Below are 19,475 nucleotides of genomic sequence, written 5' to 3' on the forward strand. Positions count from 1 at the left end.
TTACTTGAAATATTTCATTTGTAAATATTTCTCACAATCTTGTATATGTTATTTCAGTTTCTTCTGAAGGTGAACTGCTTAACCCTTTTCTCTAACCCTATCCATGAATTTCACTTGGCATTTCCTGTCTATACCAAAAGTTGCAATTTGGCAATGTGAGACCTTTCTGACTCTCTAAAAGCCTTTTGTTTAGGCACCTTTTCATTTGTACTTCCATTGTATCTCATAGCTTAGGAAATATCATTATGTTCTTTTTAACTGAATGTCTCTATTGATGGTAGTGATACAGTTAATTATTCGACATATAACAAGCATTCGATGAATAATTAAGTGAAACAAAGAACTTAGGTAAGGGTTATTTTAGTAAAGTTTGTTTCTCTATTTCATTTGGTATTCTTAGGGTTTATAATCATACATAAAATTACATATGTATAATAATTTTTCTATAAGATATATTATGATCCATGGGGGGAAAGTATTTAAAGTCAAAATATCATCATTAATTATGGTTTTTTAATAAAGAATATTTATGGCAGTAGTTGACCCTTAATTTGACTGCTGTGTACATTTTTCTTTTTCTAGCAATATTTGGGACATTTTATTTCAACTATTTTTGCCATGAAAATGTATTATGTTATCCTACCTATGAATAAGGATAGTAGTTGCTCAATTTATATTATTGTTATTGAATAGGACATCTCGAATTTGAAGGTTTTCTAATATGGGAGTTTTCATTTTATTTCAATTCAGTTAGTATTTTATGTACTTTCACTGGGCTAAATGCTTTTAGGGATCTAAAGATGAGTAAGATATAAATCTGTCTCACAAAAGGTATTCCTGTAATCTGCTAAATAGTGTTTGAATCATGTTTTTTTTTTTCTTTATTAGTTTTCAATATATCATAAGTTAGTATTGGGAGCATTTCAGAAAGCAGTGAGTGGCAGCCATGTTCAGTATACAAATAGATGTTTTAGGACCCTTATTTGAATGACATACAATTTACATCTTTATAATGATAGAGCCATATTTTCCAGTCTTTCTTTATAGTTGGTGTATATATTAAAGAGATAGTATGGAGCCGAAACCGGTTTGGCTCAGTGGATAGACCGTCGGCCTGCGGACTGAAAGGTCCCAGGTTCGATTCCGGTCAAGGGCATGTACCTGGGTTGCGGGCATATCCCCAGTAGGAGATGTGCAGGAGGCAGCTGATCGATGTTTCTCTCTCATCGATGTTTCTAACTCTCTATCTCTCTCCCTTCCTCTCTGTGAAAAATCAATAAAATATATTTAAAAAAAAAAAAGAGATATTATGGGTTTGATGTTGTGATGAATCCTGGAATAGTTCTCTAAACTCAATTCAACCCATCTTTCTACAGATAAGGAAGAAACACAGGGTTCTAAACTCAAAGGCCAACAGGACTTTCTGAATGGAGGGGTCTCAGTTTAACAGTGCAAGCCCACTGATAAATAACAGCTTTTAGTTGGCCTGAGTTTTTGGGCGATTGAGTGGATAAAAGCTCCTGTTCACTATACCTTGTTGTTCCTGTGCAGGATTATGGGCCTAATTTTGTTCCATCTTATTTTTCAAGAGAATCCAGAATTATACATAAATACATATGTATGTGTGTATAAAAATTAAATGAAGTCTTTCCAATTTTATTATTCAGTTTTTTTTTATAACAAACTGCATGGTCCAAACAAAACACTTTTAGTTATTGATTAGTTATACATGGGTGAAGTAAAATGAAAAAAGAGAAGGGATTTGTTTAATTTATGTGATGTTTCCTTATTTTTTTTAGTACTGGGCATATTGTAAACATGATAGAATTAGTTCTTCCATAGAATTTGTTATAGCTTTTCCAAGTATAGTTTCTTTTTTCCTGAAGCCCTCTCAACCATTTTTCTCACTAAATTTCTCCAAATTTGAATTTGAATTGGAGATGAAGGGACATTATGATGGGATTAATAGGACTAAAATATTTAACATAATTTACTATTTCAAAATTTGAAATTACTATGCTTAGATGAAAAATACAGCAGTAATTTTATAGATGGCAGCCAAATGTTATTGAAATTATACATATTTTAAAACTATGACTAAATTGCTGTAGTGAAACTCTAAAAGTACCATCATTACTTCATCTAGTATTACTGGGAAATTAGATCTTGAGCAATTTTTAATTATGTTTTAGATTGTTAGAGACGGATAGTAAGTCTTTGAAATCTGTAAATGGGTCAAGAAGAAACAGTGGCTCCTCCCTTGTATCAAGTTCATCAGCTTCTAGCAACCTCAGCCACCTTGAAGAAGATTCTTGGATACTTTGGGGAAGACTTGTTAATGAATGGGAAGATGTGCACAAAAAGAAGGAAAAACACATTAAGGTAAGGTATTTATATTCTTTGTTGAAGTTCTTTCTCTTATCCCAAAGGGAATCAGGCGTAGATTGATAGAGGATTAAAATTCAGATTCAACTACTTTCCAAGTACTGTAATAAAGAAGTGTCCTTTATATGTTTTCATTTATTTGTCCCCATAGAAGTTTTGATTTGTAAATATCAGTTGTTATAGAAGTCTCCTAATTGTAGAAATATATAGGTGAAAATTATTTTAGAGGTAAAATTCTATCGTTGTATAGATTCAGAAATGAAGTTGTGACATCCTTGCATTTTCAGTATGTAACTTTTTTTTTTTTGGCCCTTTATAAGATGATGGTTATTGTACTGCCGTTCACAGCTCTGCAGATTATTGAGTCCTTAGTACCTTTAGAGATCATACTTTGAGTGAGATTATAAGAATTTATAACATTATAGCCCTTCCTTCACCAGCCAGAACAGGATACACCCAAGGGCCAAATCTTAGTATTGGTTAAAAGGTTCCCAAGTCTTATTATAAAACTAGCTTTGTGAATTATAAACTTGGTAAAGGTCTCCCACTCTATTTCAACCCCCAATAAGTCTTCTTTGGTTTTCAAGGTAGGAGACTTAAGCAATTCATTTTAAAATTTTACTTTTATTTTTAGGAACTTGTTCGTAAAGGGATACCTCACCATTTTAGAGCAATAGTTTGGCAACTTTTATGCAGTGCACAAAGTATGCCAATCAAGGATCAATATGCAGAACTCCTGAAAATGACTTCACCTTGTGAAAAATTGATCCGAAGGGACATTGCTAGAACTTATCCCGAACACAATTTTTTTAAGGAAAAAGATAGCTTTGGACAGGAGGTTTTATTTAATGTAATGAAGGTAAGTTCTATTTATTTTTCGAAATGAAGTCAATTCTCAGAAGGTTGAAAGTATTCATTTTCCACAATGAAGCATGAACTCTCACCCCAATAATCAGTTCTTTGGCAATAAATTTGGCTTTAGCATAATTTTTGCTTTAATACTGATGCTACATTACAGTTTAGTTTAGAGAACTTATTAGAAGATTCATTACATTGCTCAGTATTAGTTGGCCAAAATCAAATAGCCTAGAAATCACTATACATTGAGAGATCCTCTAGGAAAATGAATACTTCACCTTCTATGAGTTTCAGTGTCTGGGAACAAATTTTTCTACTTGCTGTGGTCAGTGTTGTTAAGAGCTCTTAGCCATTGAAAGTCTGCGCCATTGTAATTTTTCTTCAGTATTGCCTTTTCCTCTTCCATAGTATCTTTCCCTTCCAGCTACCTCTGTGAAATACTGATTTCTTATTAAATCATTTATATTTTGCCAAAGCTTTCTTTACCTTGTGGTCTTATTTTTATTTAATATTCATATTAAATTATTTTTAAGTATTGTTACTTTCCCAAGTACAAACTTCTTTCTTTTTTTGTCCTTAGGAGTTGTTAGTTTCTAATTGGGAAATTGTCAAAAAAGAAAAATTGATGTAATAAATCATTTGCTTATTAAATATTTATAGTATAACATTTACAACAAGCAACTAAGAGTTTTTCTTAAAAATAGTCTTTAATTTACTTGTTTTACTATTTTTAAGTTTTTAGAGAAGGAAAGTATATTAAAGTATTTTGAACAATATTTTTTGCTTTTTAGGCATATTCTTTAGTGGATCGTGAGGTTGGTTACTGTCAAGGAAGTGCTTTTATAGTTGGACTGCTGCTTATGCAGGTAAGTTAGTACAAGTGTTAAATGTCCAATTAAGTTATTTATTAAAGTTGCAGTGAAGAATTTAAAAAGTATCCTTGTTTTTTATTAAGTGTAAGTTGCTATTGGGCATTTTTTCCTAAGCACAATTTAATTAGGAGCATTTAGTTTGCACTTTAAAAGGTTACTAAAATTGTTGAAAATAACATGCTATAATATCCTCCACTAAATGAAATTTCACCACTTTGGTATTTACATTTGGACCACAGTATTTACTAAAGCCTGTATCTACTTTTAAATATTGACATATTTTAAATATGTCAATATTTAAGGAGGAGTAATCTTTTTTCAACCAAGGAGGACATGATTCAAGTGTTGGTATGCAATGTTATGTTATACAACATCTTCGGAAATTATATAGGACTTCTTGAGGACTTGTTATGGGCTCTAAGTGTGGTACTCAGTCACACCAGGGATGTGGTATATATTTCTGTTGACAGTGACTTATTTTGGAGTGGGATTGGGTGGGATGTTTTCAGAAGTCAGGGACAGGATAATCATAGCTTTGAAGGGAAATGTCATAGTGTGGTTATCTCTTCAACCTTGTTAAAAAAATTTAAAAAGTCCATCATACTCTATATTTAGTCTCAGATTAAAATATAGTCTGAAAGGAAACCTTGGAAATAATTTGATTTGAATTACATAGGCTGGGTTTTGCATCTTAATTCTGCACTGAGTTCTGTGAATTTGGTCTAGATTATTTAACCTCTCTCTGAGTCTTAATTAGGCAATATTGTCTACTTTCAGATTCATTGTGAGGGCTATATGAGATAATATATGTAAAACCCTAGCATGATGTTTGGCACATAGTAGATAGGCAATAAAAGTTAAATGACTTTCTAAGATTACATATCATGATAGATAAAAGCAGAATAAGATTCAAAAACTGTGTTTCCAAATACTTTGCTTCAATTAGCTAACAGTTCTACCTGAGTTTTAAAGCTCTATATGTATTAGGGATGTACACATTTCTGAGTCTCAAAAACTTGGTGTAGAGACACTGGTTTATAGTAAAAATGACTGGTTTTTACTTTGCTTTATAATAGAAGAACTGCACCCAGAAGTTGTTATTGCAGAATATTTGTCTATTTCTAACATTAGGTTATAAATAATAATAAAAAAAACACCTAGAAATGTTAATGTTGGAAGTGTAGCTGTTTTACAACATTGTGATTTTCCTAATTTGTAATTGGTTAGTATTGGTAGGCCTCTCACTGTTGGACTCAAATATCCCTGTTATTAGACCAGTGATTTTTGTCACAACTCTGTTTCTTTTACTTTCATATTAGTTCCGAAATAACATTTCTATTGATGATCTAAAAAGCAGTTATCTCTACTTGAGCTATGAATCAGTCTTCCAACAGCTGACCTAGCTAGCTTTATAGGATTTAGGCCGATGCTCTATCCACTGAGCCAAACCAGCTAGGCAGGATGAAACTTTCTTTTTTTTTTCTTAGAGGAAAGGAGAGGGAGAGAGAAATGGAAACTTCAATGATGAGAGTGAGTCATTGATCGGCTGCCTCCTGCACGCCCCATACAGGGGATCGAGCCTGCAACTCAGGCATGTGCTCCAACCGTGACCTCCTGGTTCATAGATTGATGCTCAACCACTGAGCCATGCCGCCTGGGTGGGTTGTAACTTTTCTTGGTATGTTCACAAGAGAAGAAATTCTTGTAAGACAAAAAAGGGGAGATTAATTGATTTATTCGTACTGTAACTGTCATGAGGGGCTGGAGGAGAAGTGGAAGGTAGTGGTAGGAGATGGGGTTGGAGAAGTGGTAAGGGATCATGTCATATAGGACCTATAAGGATTGTGGCTTTTATTGAGGATATGGAAAGCCACTAGAAAAGCTTTTTGTTTTGAGCAGTGGAGTGAAATGATTGAAATGACAAATTGAAAGGATCACTCTGGCAGCTCCAGGATGTATGGAGAGTAGGTTGTTGGGAAGGGAGCACAAGGGAGGCAGCAGAGTGGCCAGTGAGGAAGCCCTTGCAGTTGTCCAGACCATGGATTACTGCTCTCTTGATGGTGGTTTGGACTAGGTGTTATGATGAGAAGTGGTTGATTTTTAAGATATTTTGAATGTAGAACCAGCAGGATTTACTGATAGATTGGATGTGGAGTAAAAGAGAAAGGAGGAATGATGACTCATAAGGTTTTTGAGCAGAAGTATGGGACAAGAAGTAGCAGGAAATTAGGAGTATGATTTAAGCTGTCTGTTGGACATCCAAGTGGGGATATAAATGTGCAGGTGGAAATACGAGATGGGCATTGGGGGAATGTCCAGGCTGATAGATAGAAGAGAGAGACTAAAGGCTATAAAAATGGGTTCAGATGCAGGTAGAATGGTAGATGTGGTGGCGTGAGAATGGGACAGTTTTCTTTTAATTGCTTCTATTAAAAAAATACTGAAATAGCAAACAAGGTCATTAGCTTAGAGACGAGTGGAAGCTTGAGGACAGAGAAGAAAGTTTGAAATGGTCAAGAATGAGTGATTGAATTAGAGAAATAAAATATACCAGACAGCATTAAAGATCCACTGAGATTAGTGGTCCTAAATTCAAAATGAGACCAGCCAGCAGGGCTAAGTGTTTTTATTTTACCCACCCAGACACTTTCTGCTGCCTAAATGTAGTTACAGAGTTGGATTTTTCTAAAGGTGGAGTTTTGCAGTTAGGATTATAACTGAGAGAGAAAGACAAAGTAATTGTGGATTTAAATGTGTGAATAAATATAACAGTAAAGTGAGCACAGGAGAGAGTTGGGAACAAAGTTAAGGTACTGTGTAAATGAATGAGGACTGCAAGGTCAGATCATTGTAAATACTTTATGTACATTAATCTTCACTGCATCCCTGTGAAGTACTATTATTATACCCATTTGATAGGTAGTAAAGCTGAGCAACTGGGAAATTAAATAATCTGCTGAAGGTCATACAGCTGTTAGTGGGAGTTGAACAGTAGGTGGTGTGGCCATAGAGCCTGAGCTCGTGACTGCCTGCCAAGATCATTGGCGCAAAGGAAGCCAGAGGTGTCTTAGGCCAGAGGTGTCCTTAATCCACATGAAAATGAGTGTGGTTTGAGGGGATGACCCACAGGTTTGTAGATGCTGTAAAAAAGAGGAATCATGGGTAATGTCTACTGATAGGCGTTTCAAGAGAATGGGGAGTTAATGCTGTGGAAGTGGCAGTGAGGTTCAAGAAGGGCTATGTACCTCTCTACCCCATGGCTTCTTTCAGTGCTGTGGGAGATAAAACAGCCACCTCGGGAGAGAGCCAGGTTTTGGTGTCAAACTGTTCTTAAGGGAAAGCCAGATTTCAATTAGAAAAGAAGGTGAAAGAACATTTGATAAAGAGATTGAGGATTAGTTAGGATATTTTGTTGATGATAGATTATGAGTTCTAGAAAGTTCTGTGGAAGAGGTTTTGGGAAGGTTGTAAGTGGGGTTAAATTAGGGGAGCAGTAGAATCACATAGGATGAGAATTCTGGGTTTTGTTTTTTTTCTTCGGTGTCTGACTTAAATCAATGGGGTTGTAGGGCTTAAGAGGATTAATGAGGATGGTTTCGAAGGCAGAATTGTGGTTATGTGTGTTGGAAGGGAGGATGGGAGGAAGGGAGGGAGGAAAAGGAGGGGGGGAGGCGAGGAGGGAGGGAGGGAGAGAGAGAGGGAGGAAGGTTTTGCCAAGAGTAACTCTTGGCTCCTGTCTTGGTTGTGGCAACATGGCCAGGAAAAATGTATTGTTAGTGGAAGCAGTCTTCAGTGAGAAGAATGCCTAGAGATCCTTTGAGGTTTCCTCTTTTGAAACACACTGGTATAATGTGAGTGAATGAGCACTAGAAAATTTTATCTTTTTGAGAAAGATGACTTAATAATTTAGATAAGTGTTATTTGCTTAAGTATTATGAATATCTGTGTAGCTCTTACAGAGCTTTTACATTTATTATCTTATTTGATACTAGTGGCCCGGTGCACAAATTTGTGCACAGTAAAAGGGAATTAATTAGAGGAAATATCTTAATATTGCTATTTGCCTTTTCTTTTCTTTTTTCTTTTTGTTTTTTTCAATTAAATCTTTATTGTTCAGATTATTACATTAGTTACTCTTTTTTCCCCACCATAACTCCCCTCCACCCAGTTCCCACCGCACCCTCCACCCTCACTCCCCACCCACTGTCCTCATCCATAGGTGCACGATTATTGTCCAATCTCTTCCCTCACCCCCACACCCTTCCCTCCCCCCCCCAAGAATAGTCAGTCCATTCCCTTTCTATGTCCCTGATTCTATTACAATCACCAGTTCTTCTGTTCATCAGATTATTTATTCACTTGATTTTTAGATTCACTTGTTGATACATATGTATTTGTTGTTCATAATTTGTATCTTTACCTTTTTCTTCTTCTTCCTCTTCTTAAAGGAAACCTTTCAGCATTTCATATAATACTGGTTTGGTGGTGATGAACTCCTTTAGCTTTTCCTTATCTGTGAAGCTCTTTATCTGACCTTCAATTCTGAATGATAGCTTTGCTGGATAAAGTAGTCTTGGTTGTAGGTTCTTGGTATTCATCACTTTGAATATTTCTTGCCATTCCCTTCTGGCCTGCAAAGTTTCTGTTGAGAAATCAGCTGACAGTCGTATGGGTACTCCCTTGTAGGTAGCTGATTTTCTTTCTCTTGCTGCTTTTAGGATTCTCTCTTTGTCTTTTGCTCTTTGCATTTTAATTATGATGTGTCTTGGTGTGTTCCTCTTTGGATTCCTTTTTTTTGGGGTTCTCTGCGCTTCCTGGACTTGTAAGTCTATTTCTTTCACCAGGTAGGGGAAGTTTTCTGTCATTATTTCTTCAAATAGGTTTTCAATATCTTGCTCTCTCTCATCTTCTGACACCCCTATAATTCTGATGTTGGTACGCTTGAAACTATCCCAGAGGCTCCTTACACTATCTTCGTATTTTTGGATTCTTTTTTCATTTTGCTTTTCCGGTTGGGTGTTTTTTGCTTCTTCGTATTTCAAATCTTTGACTTGATTCTTGTGCTCCTCTGGTCTGCTGTTGGGAGTTTGTATAATATTCTTTATTTCAGTCAGTGTACGCTTAATTTCTAGTTGATTCTTTATCACAACATCGAGGGTCTCATTAGATTTCTTGAGGATCTCGCTACATTTATCAGCAGTCTCACCAGTCTTTTCGAGGGCCTTATTAAATTTATTGGCGGCTTCTAGACAGTTCTTTAAAGACCTTAAAAGTGTGTTTTTGAACTCTATATCCAACAGTTTGCTTTCCTCCAGTTCTGTTGTTTGTGTCCTGTTTCTTTGTCTCGGCATTTTTTATGCTTCGCTGTGTCGATAGAGTGCCTTTCTGTGCTAAGTGTCCCGCTTACCTGAGGTAGACACTCTTGGTGCACCCCCTTGTGGTCTTTGTGCACAGTCTTGTTGTAGTTAAGCCTTGATTGTTGTAGTTATCACTGTGAGGAATTGATCTCCAGGCCAGTTGGCTGTGAGAATCAGCTGTGTCAGCAGTGGGAGAACTTCTGTGCTGGAGACACCCCTCTGGGGCTAGACTTGCTTCAATGGGGCTTTGGTGCTCACTGAGTCTGCCCCTTGAGTGTGTCTTTTATGGTTCCACGGAGCTGCAAACTGAATGGTCCCACTCTTCTCTCCGACCACGGCTTTGAGGCCAATGGGTGCCATGGCGCTGTGCGAGTCGTAGGGCTGCGCGCCTCCTCACACGACGCCCGCCGACACTGCCGGCTCCCCTGGTAGGCGCGCACCGCTGGCCGCAGCCTGCCGCCCCGAAGCCACTCTCGGGACCGACTGATGCTCGGACTCCGTGCGGGGGCGCCGCTCCAGTCCTATTTGCCTTTTCTTTATATAGGTCAGAGATGAAAGTTAATGAGTAAAATGTATCTGCCCATTTGGGGTTGAATGTCATGGTTATGAATAAATCGGGCTTGCCATACTTCGTTACAATTGCCATAGCATCCTGATATCGCTGTTACATATTTCTGGGACTACCCTCAAAAGATGATGGAAGTATTACCATTTTACCAGTTGGCACATTGTCATTTTCAGACCTAGATTTGAGATAATCCATCAAACCACTATATTTTCAACTCTCAACTTAGATTGGTTTGCTTTGATGAAATGTATCTGGCTGAAACCGGTTTGGCTCAGTGGATAGAGCGTCGGCCTGCAGACTCAAGGGTCCCGGGTTCGATTCCGGTCAAGGGCATGTACCTGGGTTGCGGGCACATCCCCAGTAGGAGATGTGCAGGAGGCAGCTGATCGATGTTTCTCTCTCATCGATGTTTCTAACTCTCTATCCCTCTACCTTCCTCTCTGTAAAAAATCAATAAAAATAAAAAAAAAGAAATGTATCTGATTGGCCTCCATTTTTAATATGAATCCACAATAAACTGTTGAGTTAATGTTCCTGTATTTAAAATAGGATTGAACATGTCCTGCACAGAGAGATGAAATCCATAATACTGCATTTGTATGACTCGTGTCCTTAGATTTCGTCTAGTATCATTGTCAATTACACTGTTGTCTCTGAGTCTTAATGCAATATCTGTTCCCCAGCCTTTTTCACCATGTGGAAAAAGAATAGGATATGTCATTGCATCTAATATAGGAAACAGGATACTGATTTGTTTCATTTTAGTGGCATTCGGATTATTGGGATCTGGTTTACAATGAATGAGAAAGTCCCTTTCAAAAGGAGGTTCTCCATCTTCATTTCTGAATATGACGGCAACCTCAGTTACACGAGGAGAATTATATCTACCCGGATCACTGATACTATCGTATTTAATCGCTTCCATGGGAGTGATTCTGTTGTTACTTCCATGGGAGCAATACCTTTTGCTGCTGCTTCAGATTGGGCTTCCTTTTCTACCTCATGTAGCATCTTGTACGATTTTGTTAATTCATTTATTTCATGCATGAAGTTGTTGATGTTGATCATGAGTCTTTCTGAGCAGCCCTGGTTTTCTAATTAGCCCTGGCATTGCTAATCTTTTACTTGTAGCTTCGGCTGTATCTAAAATATAGAGTTGAGCAAACTTCCGAGAAACACCATCTGAAGGATGTAAAGTTCCAGTACAGTGACAAACTTGTCTGTGTATTCTAAAACAGTATGGCCCATATCCTAATGGCGATGCAATATTTGCACGCATGGAAGCAAAAGCAAAAGAACTATTTATGGATCGAATATTTTCCATGAAATTTTTACTTTCAGAATCTTCGTTTGTCATTAATCTTTTAAAATATACTGGGTATTCTGGAAAATGTATATCATTGGGACAAACTTTACCTTTGCTACAACATTGAGTAAATTTCCCATCGGATGGTTTTTCATCAGAGAAATTTAGTGATAGGCAAAATTCACATCCAACAGTCATTCCAACACAACTATGTTCAAGGATTGCATCCTATGTACTCCATTTTCGCTGAGAAGGCAGTTCCTACCGGTATTGGTAGTACTTGTTGATGACTATTCTCTCGACATATTCTGTCAGCGCCGCCTCCTCCTTTCAACTTCAGAGTCATGTTGGTCTTTAGACATTTTCTGTCGACACCAGCTTCTTTCAACTTCAGAGCTACGTTGTGCCAATAATTGCTCTTCAGATACATTCTGTCGCTGATGTCACCTTCTTTCAGCTTCAGAGGCACGTTGGTCTTCAGACATTGTCTGTCGATGACGCCGGCTTCTTTCGGCTGCAGAGCTACGTTGTGTTAGTAGTTGCTCTTTAGACATATTCCCACCTCCCTGCTGTCAGGGTCTGGGATGCAGGTGAATGAGAGTCCTAGCTGTCAGGCTTCTGAGAGCTGGCTGACCAACGGCTGATTCTGGCTGATCCTGTGGGGGATGGGACTCTCTCCTCCCTGCTGTCAGAGTCTGGGCCAGCACCCACTTGGACATGGTGTCAAGTCCGCCTGCGCCAGGAGACCCAGAGTCAAGTCCCCGCCCACTTGCATGTGCCTCAAAATCCTGCGAAATGCGGACCTGCCTGCACCCATGCAGACAGATGCAGCATCCAGCCTCACGGAGCCGCGGGACCCCTGGTGGAGCCTCCCCCGCAGTGCACTCAGCTGAGGGAACTCCGGGGAAGCTGCGCAGAGCAGCAGGGGGGACCCGCCCACCTAACCCCACCCCCCACGGCAGGTCTGAGGGGACTCCTGTGGCAGGCGCACGTAGCGGCCAGCCCCGCCCCCGCTGTGGGTGTCGCCATCTTGTTACAGCATGACGGTCAATTTGCATATCCCCTCTTTATTAGATAGGATAATTCTCTAGTGAGTTACATATAAATTGTGTATATATAAAGTTGATATCTTTATATGTACATATAAAGTTGATATCTTTATATGTACATATAAAGTTGATATCTTTAAACCCCAATTACAGTTTCTTTGAAAATGTATTTTACAAGGTCTTGTAATTACACCATATCTCTTCTGCTCAGAATGTTTAAAAGGGCTTCCCATCTCACTTAAGGTAAAAGTCCAAGTCCTTACAGTAGCCTCCAAAGCCTGTGTAATTTGGTTTCCTGTTACTTATCCTCCATAACGTAACTACCACTGTAACATTACTCCTACTTTATTAGTCCCCTGTTTGCTGTTCCTTGAGCATGCCAATCAAGGCCTTCAGATACAAGTCCATTTCAAGGCCTTTATATTATTCTCCTAGGACTGTTTTCCTCAGTTGTTCCCTTCAGAATTCTGCTCAAGTGTTATCAAGGCACTTTCCCTGACCTAGGTAGGGAAAGTAAATAGCATCTCCCCAGCTTTTCCTGTTACTCTACTTTGTTGTTTTTTTTAAAAAATATATTTTATTGATTTTTTACAGAGAGGAAGGGAGAGAGATAGAGAGTCAGAAACAGCGATGAGAGAGAAACATCGATCAGCTGCCTCCTGCACATCTCCTACTGGGGATGTGCCCGCAACCCAGGTACATGCCCTTGACCGGAATCGAACCTGGGACCTTTCAGTCCGCAGGCCGACGCTCTATCCACTGAGCCAAATCAGTTTTGACTCTACTTTGTTTTATTTTAATAGCACTCATAGCCATCTGACATATATTAATTGATTTCTTCCATACATTGTCCTCTTGCCCCATTAGAAAGTACAAAGTCGCTGAGTATAGCAATTGTGTTTATTTTGTTGACTGGCATAGGTAGATAGATAGATAGATAGATAGAGAGAGGTATCTAGCAAGTGAGACTGTTAGTCTCAGAGGTTGTTAGATTTGTCTAACTTTTCATTCGCTGTGATACATGGGAGGTTAAACGTTCTGATTTTTAGTCTATTGATCTTGACATTGTATCACATGGCCACTCAAAACAGTGTTTATAGTTGGATGGGTACTTAGTTTAAACAGACTTTAACTTACTTGTGTATCACAGAACATTAACCTAATGTTGCTTTTTTCTCCTAATGTAGATGCCAGAAGAAGAAGCCTTCTGTGTATTTGTTAAATTAATGCAAGATTATAGACTTCGTGAACTTTTTAAACCAAGTATGGCAGAATTGGGCCTTTGTATGTACCAGTTTGAATGCATGATTCAGGTAAAAGTGTAGTGTTAAAGGCATATTGCCTTTATAGTTTGTCATCTTGGTTTGAGTGACACCTGAGCATATTTAATGTTCAAAGCATTATAGCAATTGAAAAAAATTAGTGTTTTAATCACATGATCATTTGTTGGTTGATTAATACAATTTAGACCTACTTTTCATTTAGGCATTATCTGCAGATATCTGCACTATCACAGTCTGGAACTTGACTGCAATTTTCACATTCAAACCTTAAACATATGTGCTAAATGTATCATAACCCCATTGCCGAAATGCATACGTTTCCTTATGACCTATTATATCCTATTGTTATGTGTAGACTATGCTCTCTTGCGGGAGCCTATGACATCATGACATTGATTACTTTGAGATTACTTCTTCTGTCTCTTTCAGTCCTCTCCCCGGCCTTCCCCCTGCCCTTTTTCTTCTTAATCCTCACCTGAGGATATTTTTTTCCATTGACTTTTAGAGAGAGTGGAAGGGAGGGAGGGTGGAAGTGGGGGGAGAGAAAAAGAGTAACATTGATGTGAGAGAGACACATCGATTGGTTGCCTCTGGCTCTCATCCCAACCACAAGGGGCTGGGCATTGAACCTGCAACTCAGGTGTGTGCCCCTGACTGGGAATTGGTGACCCTTTGGTGTGCCAACTCTCTAACCACTGAGAAACACTGGTCAGGGCATGCCTTTCCCTTTCTACCTCACATTTTGCTAGCTTTTAATCTTTTTCTTAAAAATTTTTTTAAATTTTTATTTATTTTATTTTATTTAAATAAGTCTTTATTCAGATTATTACAGTTGTTCCTCTTTTTTCTCCCCATAGCTCCCCTCCACCTAAGTGGGTTTGTGTGCCAGGTGTCCTATAGTGTCCAGTGGCTCAGCCTCCCCAGTCACCTGAGGTGGACACTCTTGGTGCACCCCTTTGTGGGCTGTGTGCACAGTCTTGTTGTAGTTAAGCCTTGATTGCTATTGGTATCGCTGGGAGGAATTGACCTCCAGACCAATTGGCTGTGAGAATCAGCTGTGTCTGCAGTGGGAGAACTTCTGTGCTGGAGACACCCTTCTGGGGCAGGACTTGCTTCAGTGGGGCTTTGGTGCTCACCGAGTCTGCCCCCTGAGTGTGTCTCTTATGGATCTGAGGAGTTGTAATCGGGATGGTCCCACTCTGACCACTGGGTACACTGGCTCTTGGATCTCCAAGGAGGTGCAAAGTCAGCCACTGCCTGAGGCTACCCAGCAGGAGCTATGGAGAGATCTGCAGATTCCTCCTCTTTGGGGTTTGGAGGTGCCCAGATGAGGCCCAGCTGTGAAGCAACGCAGGCAACTGACAAGCCTTAGGCCTTCTTTTGGAAGCTCTGGGGCTCTCTGACCCAGCTGCAGTTTGTTAGGTTAGGTTGCAAAAGGCCAGGCCATTCATCTGCAAAAGCCTCTGTGCACAGCTTGGGTGGGGTTGTAAATTGGGTGGGACGTGGTCTCAGGGAATCATGGGTCGGTGCAAACAGCAATGGTTGCCCGTCAGCCCTGCCCCAATAGGTCCCTGGGTCTCTGTGTCCCGCAGCCCGTGCAGGAACAATGAAGGCTTTGAGCACCTCTATGAGAAAGCCGCCCTCATGTTCCGGCCCAATGCCAGACAGTCCAGTTTCTCTCTGTATGAGTCTGGGTCCCCAGAGTCTCGCCCAGAACTGGAGTTCAGAGCAGTTGGGAGTTTGTATCTCCCTCCCGATTGAAAAAGACCACAGCGTACCCAGTTGCCTCCGTACCTCCGCTCTTCTGCACCTCTGTACCTCCTACTGGTTTCAATGCACTTTTCTCTTTCCCTCTCTAGTTGTCGAACTTCCACTCAGCCAGCCTTCCCGTGGTTCTGGATGATACCCGTTTTGTCTTTTAGTTGTACTTTTGATGTGGTTGTGGGAGGCAGCAAGTACAGGCATTTACCTATGTCTCCATCTTTGTTCTCCCACTAGCTTTTAATCTTAAAAAACAATGTTTCCATTCTTTTCTGTTGCTAGTTTAAGATTCAGAGTCAACTTCATGAGGGTGAGGGGGAGAGGAATCAAAGTTAAATGAAAAATACCTTTGAAATATTTTACCTTTCTGGATTTAATTTTTATTTTATTTTATCCTTACCTGAGGATATGTTTATTGATTTTAGAAAAAGAGGAAGGGAGAGAGAGAGAGAGAAACATTGATGAGAGAGAAATACTGCTCAGTTGCCTCCTATTTGTGACATTGAACCTGCAACCTGAGTATGTGCCCTGTCCGGGAATTAAACCTGCAGCCTTTTTGTATATGGGAGGATGCTCTATTCAACTGAGCCACCTGGCCAGGGCCAGTTTTTATATTTTATATATAAAAATAAGTTTACTATATTGTCCTGTAAAATAATGGTGTAAGTATTCTCGTTTAGTTAAATGTCAATTAAATAATCAGAATTTAAGAATATAGGTTAATGATTGAGCTGGCATGAGAGCCATTTTTATGAGTCCCCTTTTCTCTGGCAGCCTTACCTACAAGAATTTTTTAAAAATATATTTTTATTGATTCCCTACTGGGGAACAAGTCCACAACTGGGCATGTGCCCTGACCGGGAATTGAATCCTGTAACCTCTCGGTGCATGGGAGGATGCTCAACCAACTGAGCCAGACCACTCAGGGCACCCACTGGAATTTTTAAATTCTCTATCTTTTTCTATGTATGGTAAGAGGAAGGGGATATGTAAAATGTTTTTACATTTTAAAGACAAAGTAGATCTTGAGATGATTCTTAAATTCTTTTTCTAAAATAGTAAGCTTGTTTTGTACCAACCCTTAAAGCTCTTGGTTTATTTTCAGTTCATGTGTCATTTATGTTTTGAATTATTACGAGTTGCTGAAGCATCTGTTATTTTGTGTGAAAAGGTAGGTAGGTAAGGTGAACAATGACAGATAGTACCTGAAAGTATTTCAAAATAGCATTTCTTTCCTTAAAATTTTTTTGAAATATTATAATTTATAGAAAATATCAGACACCCATCTACCCACCAACAAGTTTAAACAAATAAAAAAATTTTACTTGCTTTAATTTTTCTTTTTATTAATAAAATGTCATAGAGACAGCCAAAGTTCTAACTCCACATTCTTTTCCCTTCCCAGGTAGTAACTATTATCTTGAACATATCAATTTCTACATCTTAAACTTTTCCATATGGTGTCTGATCTTATCTTCGTGTCTGGTATAGGCTAATCTAGTGTATATGCAATGATCTGGTTTAAAATAACCAACTTTACTTACTGTGTTTTAACTAATTATTTTCTTCTCTTTAGGAACATCTTCCAGAGCTCTTTGTACATTTTCAGTCTCAGAGTTTTCATACCTCAATGTATGCATCATCCTGGTTTCTGACTATCTTTCTTACGACTTTTCCACTACCAATTGCAACAAGGATATTTGATATCTTTATGTCTGAGGTAAGCTAATGGGCATTCTGAGCAGGGAATCATTGGGTTAATTAGAGCAGGGCAGTGAGGAGAACAATAAAGGAGCCAGGTGTCCCATGCTAAACTGCTTACATGGATGATCTCATTTAAACCTGTAACACCCCTATCAGGTACTGTTCATTTTCCCCTATGATTGATGAGGGAACCAAGACGTAGCTAGCTTGTGTATAGACACATAGCATATAAGTGGTATAGCAACCAGGATTCAAATCTAGGCAATCAGAATCTGGAGCCTACACTCTTAAACTTATGTATGACCTCCTGATTGATTTAGTAAGAATTAGTGAGTGATAGAATTTGCCTCACTGTTAACATGTTGCAATGCATCTGCTATCCAAAGAGCCAGAAGTGATGAATCTAATTAATCTAAGTTTCTTCTTTTCCACGAACACCTTACAAGTAGCCCTTTAATTGTCATTGACATGTGGTAGGTGATCCTTTGTCTTCTGTATTTTGGATGAGAATATGGTAAGGTAGGGCGGATAGGTGAAAAGTGGTAGATAGCTCCTATAGGTATTATTAATATTTTAATTACCTCTTAATCAAACTCAATGTTAATTGTTATTAATTACATCTTGGGAAGATTAATTTGTATTACCTAACTAAATTAGTTTAGTCTAGAGCCAGCAAACTGTGATTTGTGTACTGGTTTACATGCCAAATCTGTCCTTCCATTTGTTTTTGGAAGTAAAATTTTCTTGGAACACGGCCATGCCCATTTGTTGATATGTCTGCTTTGGGCTACAATGGCTGAGTTGAATATTTGTGACAGTGACCGTATTGCCTACAAAACCTAAAATATTTACTATCTGACTCTACAGAAAATGTTTGCCAACCTCTAGTTTAGATTCCCGAATGTTTGCCTTATTATTCTTTTGAATGATTAGTTTTTGTTGATGGAAGAGTAAGACAAATTTGGCTTTATATAATTTGTTTCCTCAGGGTTTAGAGATAGTGTTTCGAGTAGGATTAGCACTTCTTCAAATGAATCAGACAGAACTGATGCAACTCGACATGGAAGGGATGTTACAAGTAAGTCAGTTCATGATTTATTGAATGCCTTTAGATTTTACTATTAATTAGTTAATAATAAACAGCACTAAGTATTTCTTATGTTTTTCTTTTATTGTTTCTTAGCACTTTCAGAAGGTCATTCCACATCAGTTTGATGGAGGTCCAGACAAATTAATTCAGGCAGCTTACCAAGTCAAGTATAATTCAAAAAAAATGAAAAAGTAGGTATTTTATATTTCGTTTTTTAGTAATAGGGATTTGTTGAAGCATATAGGAAATGAAATAAAAGTGGTAAAATATTCTAATAATAAGTTCAGTTTTCCTCCTCAGTTTATACAACTATAGTACTTTATTTGGTAGTAATGGTTTTATTTATTTTAATTTAATTTTATGTTTTCTATCACCATTTGTCCACTCTATGCCCGCTTCCACTTCACCCTTCCCAACTCCCCCTCCCCCCCATGAAATCACCACACTGTTGTCTGGTGGAAATGGTTTTAATGTAACAAGTTTAATATTGGAATTTCATACTGCTCTTAATAGCAGTGCATGGGACCATGTGGATTACCTTTAAAGCTCCCCTTTCCTATTCCATATGGATTAGAATTAGGAACCTGGTAAGTGTATATGTGTAAGTGTGCTATTATTTTTAAAACCACTTTTATGGTATGGTCCATTTCACTGACCTTCTTTTCCTCTCAGTTGACCCCTGAGTGTCATTTTTAAAGAACTTATATTTCTAATTGCTGGGGTTTAAATGATGACTACAACAGGAAGTCCCTCCTGTGGGAAACTTACAGAAGTGCAAAAAACTGACATAATAAATATATATACAGTGGGGCCTTGACTTACAAGTGTCCCGACTAATGAGTTTTTTGAGATACCAGCTGTCTCTCGGCCGATTTTTTGCAGAGTTGATAGAGTAATTTGAGTTAACGAGCTCCTTAACGAGCTTGGTCTCGGAACGAATTAAACTCGTAAGTCAAGGCTCCACTGTATATATATAATATCCATCAGTGAAAGTGCCATATAGGAAAAACAAAGCAGGATGAAGGACATAGAGCAATGGGATAATATCTTAGATAGAGCATGCAAGGAGAGGGTATACAGATTAACAAGGTGCATTTTGGCCTGGGTGGTGTGACTCAGTGGTTGAGCATCTACCTGTGAACCAGGAGCTCACTGTTCCATTCCAGATCAGGGCACGTGCCTGGGTTGTGAGCTTGATCCCCAGCAGAGGACATGCAGGAGGCAGCTGATCAATAATTCTCA

At 38.6% G+C, this 19,475-nt stretch overlaps 1 protein-coding gene across 8 annotated transcripts in view; it reads left to right on the forward strand.

Annotated features, from left to right (window-relative positions):
• Positions 1–19,475, forward strand: part of EVI5 (ecotropic viral integration site 5) — a 176,310-nt gene that overhangs the window by 10,627 nt on the left and 146,208 nt on the right. For 7 of the 8 annotated variants that reach the window (XM_059688827.1, XM_059688830.1, XM_059688832.1 and 4 more), the window contains exons 2-8: positions 2,193–2,382; positions 3,020–3,244; positions 4,035–4,109; positions 13,583–13,708; positions 17,016–17,159; positions 18,132–18,221; positions 18,327–18,424. In XM_059688827.1, the coding sequence (XP_059544810.1) occupies positions 2,193–2,382; positions 3,020–3,244; positions 4,035–4,109; positions 13,583–13,708; positions 17,016–17,159; positions 18,132–18,221; positions 18,327–18,424 (948 nt within the window). The remainder of the gene's footprint in view (positions 1–2,192; positions 2,383–3,019; positions 3,245–4,034; positions 4,110–13,582; positions 13,709–17,015; positions 17,160–18,131; positions 18,222–18,326; positions 18,425–19,475) is intronic. The other variant, XM_059688831.1, reaches the window with a different exon arrangement.

The sequence above is a fragment of the Myotis daubentonii genome, chromosome 3, assembly GCF_963259705.1.
Source record: "Myotis daubentonii chromosome 3, mMyoDau2.1, whole genome shotgun sequence".
Taxonomy (NCBI): Eukaryota; Metazoa; Chordata; class Mammalia; order Chiroptera; family Vespertilionidae; genus Myotis; species Myotis daubentonii.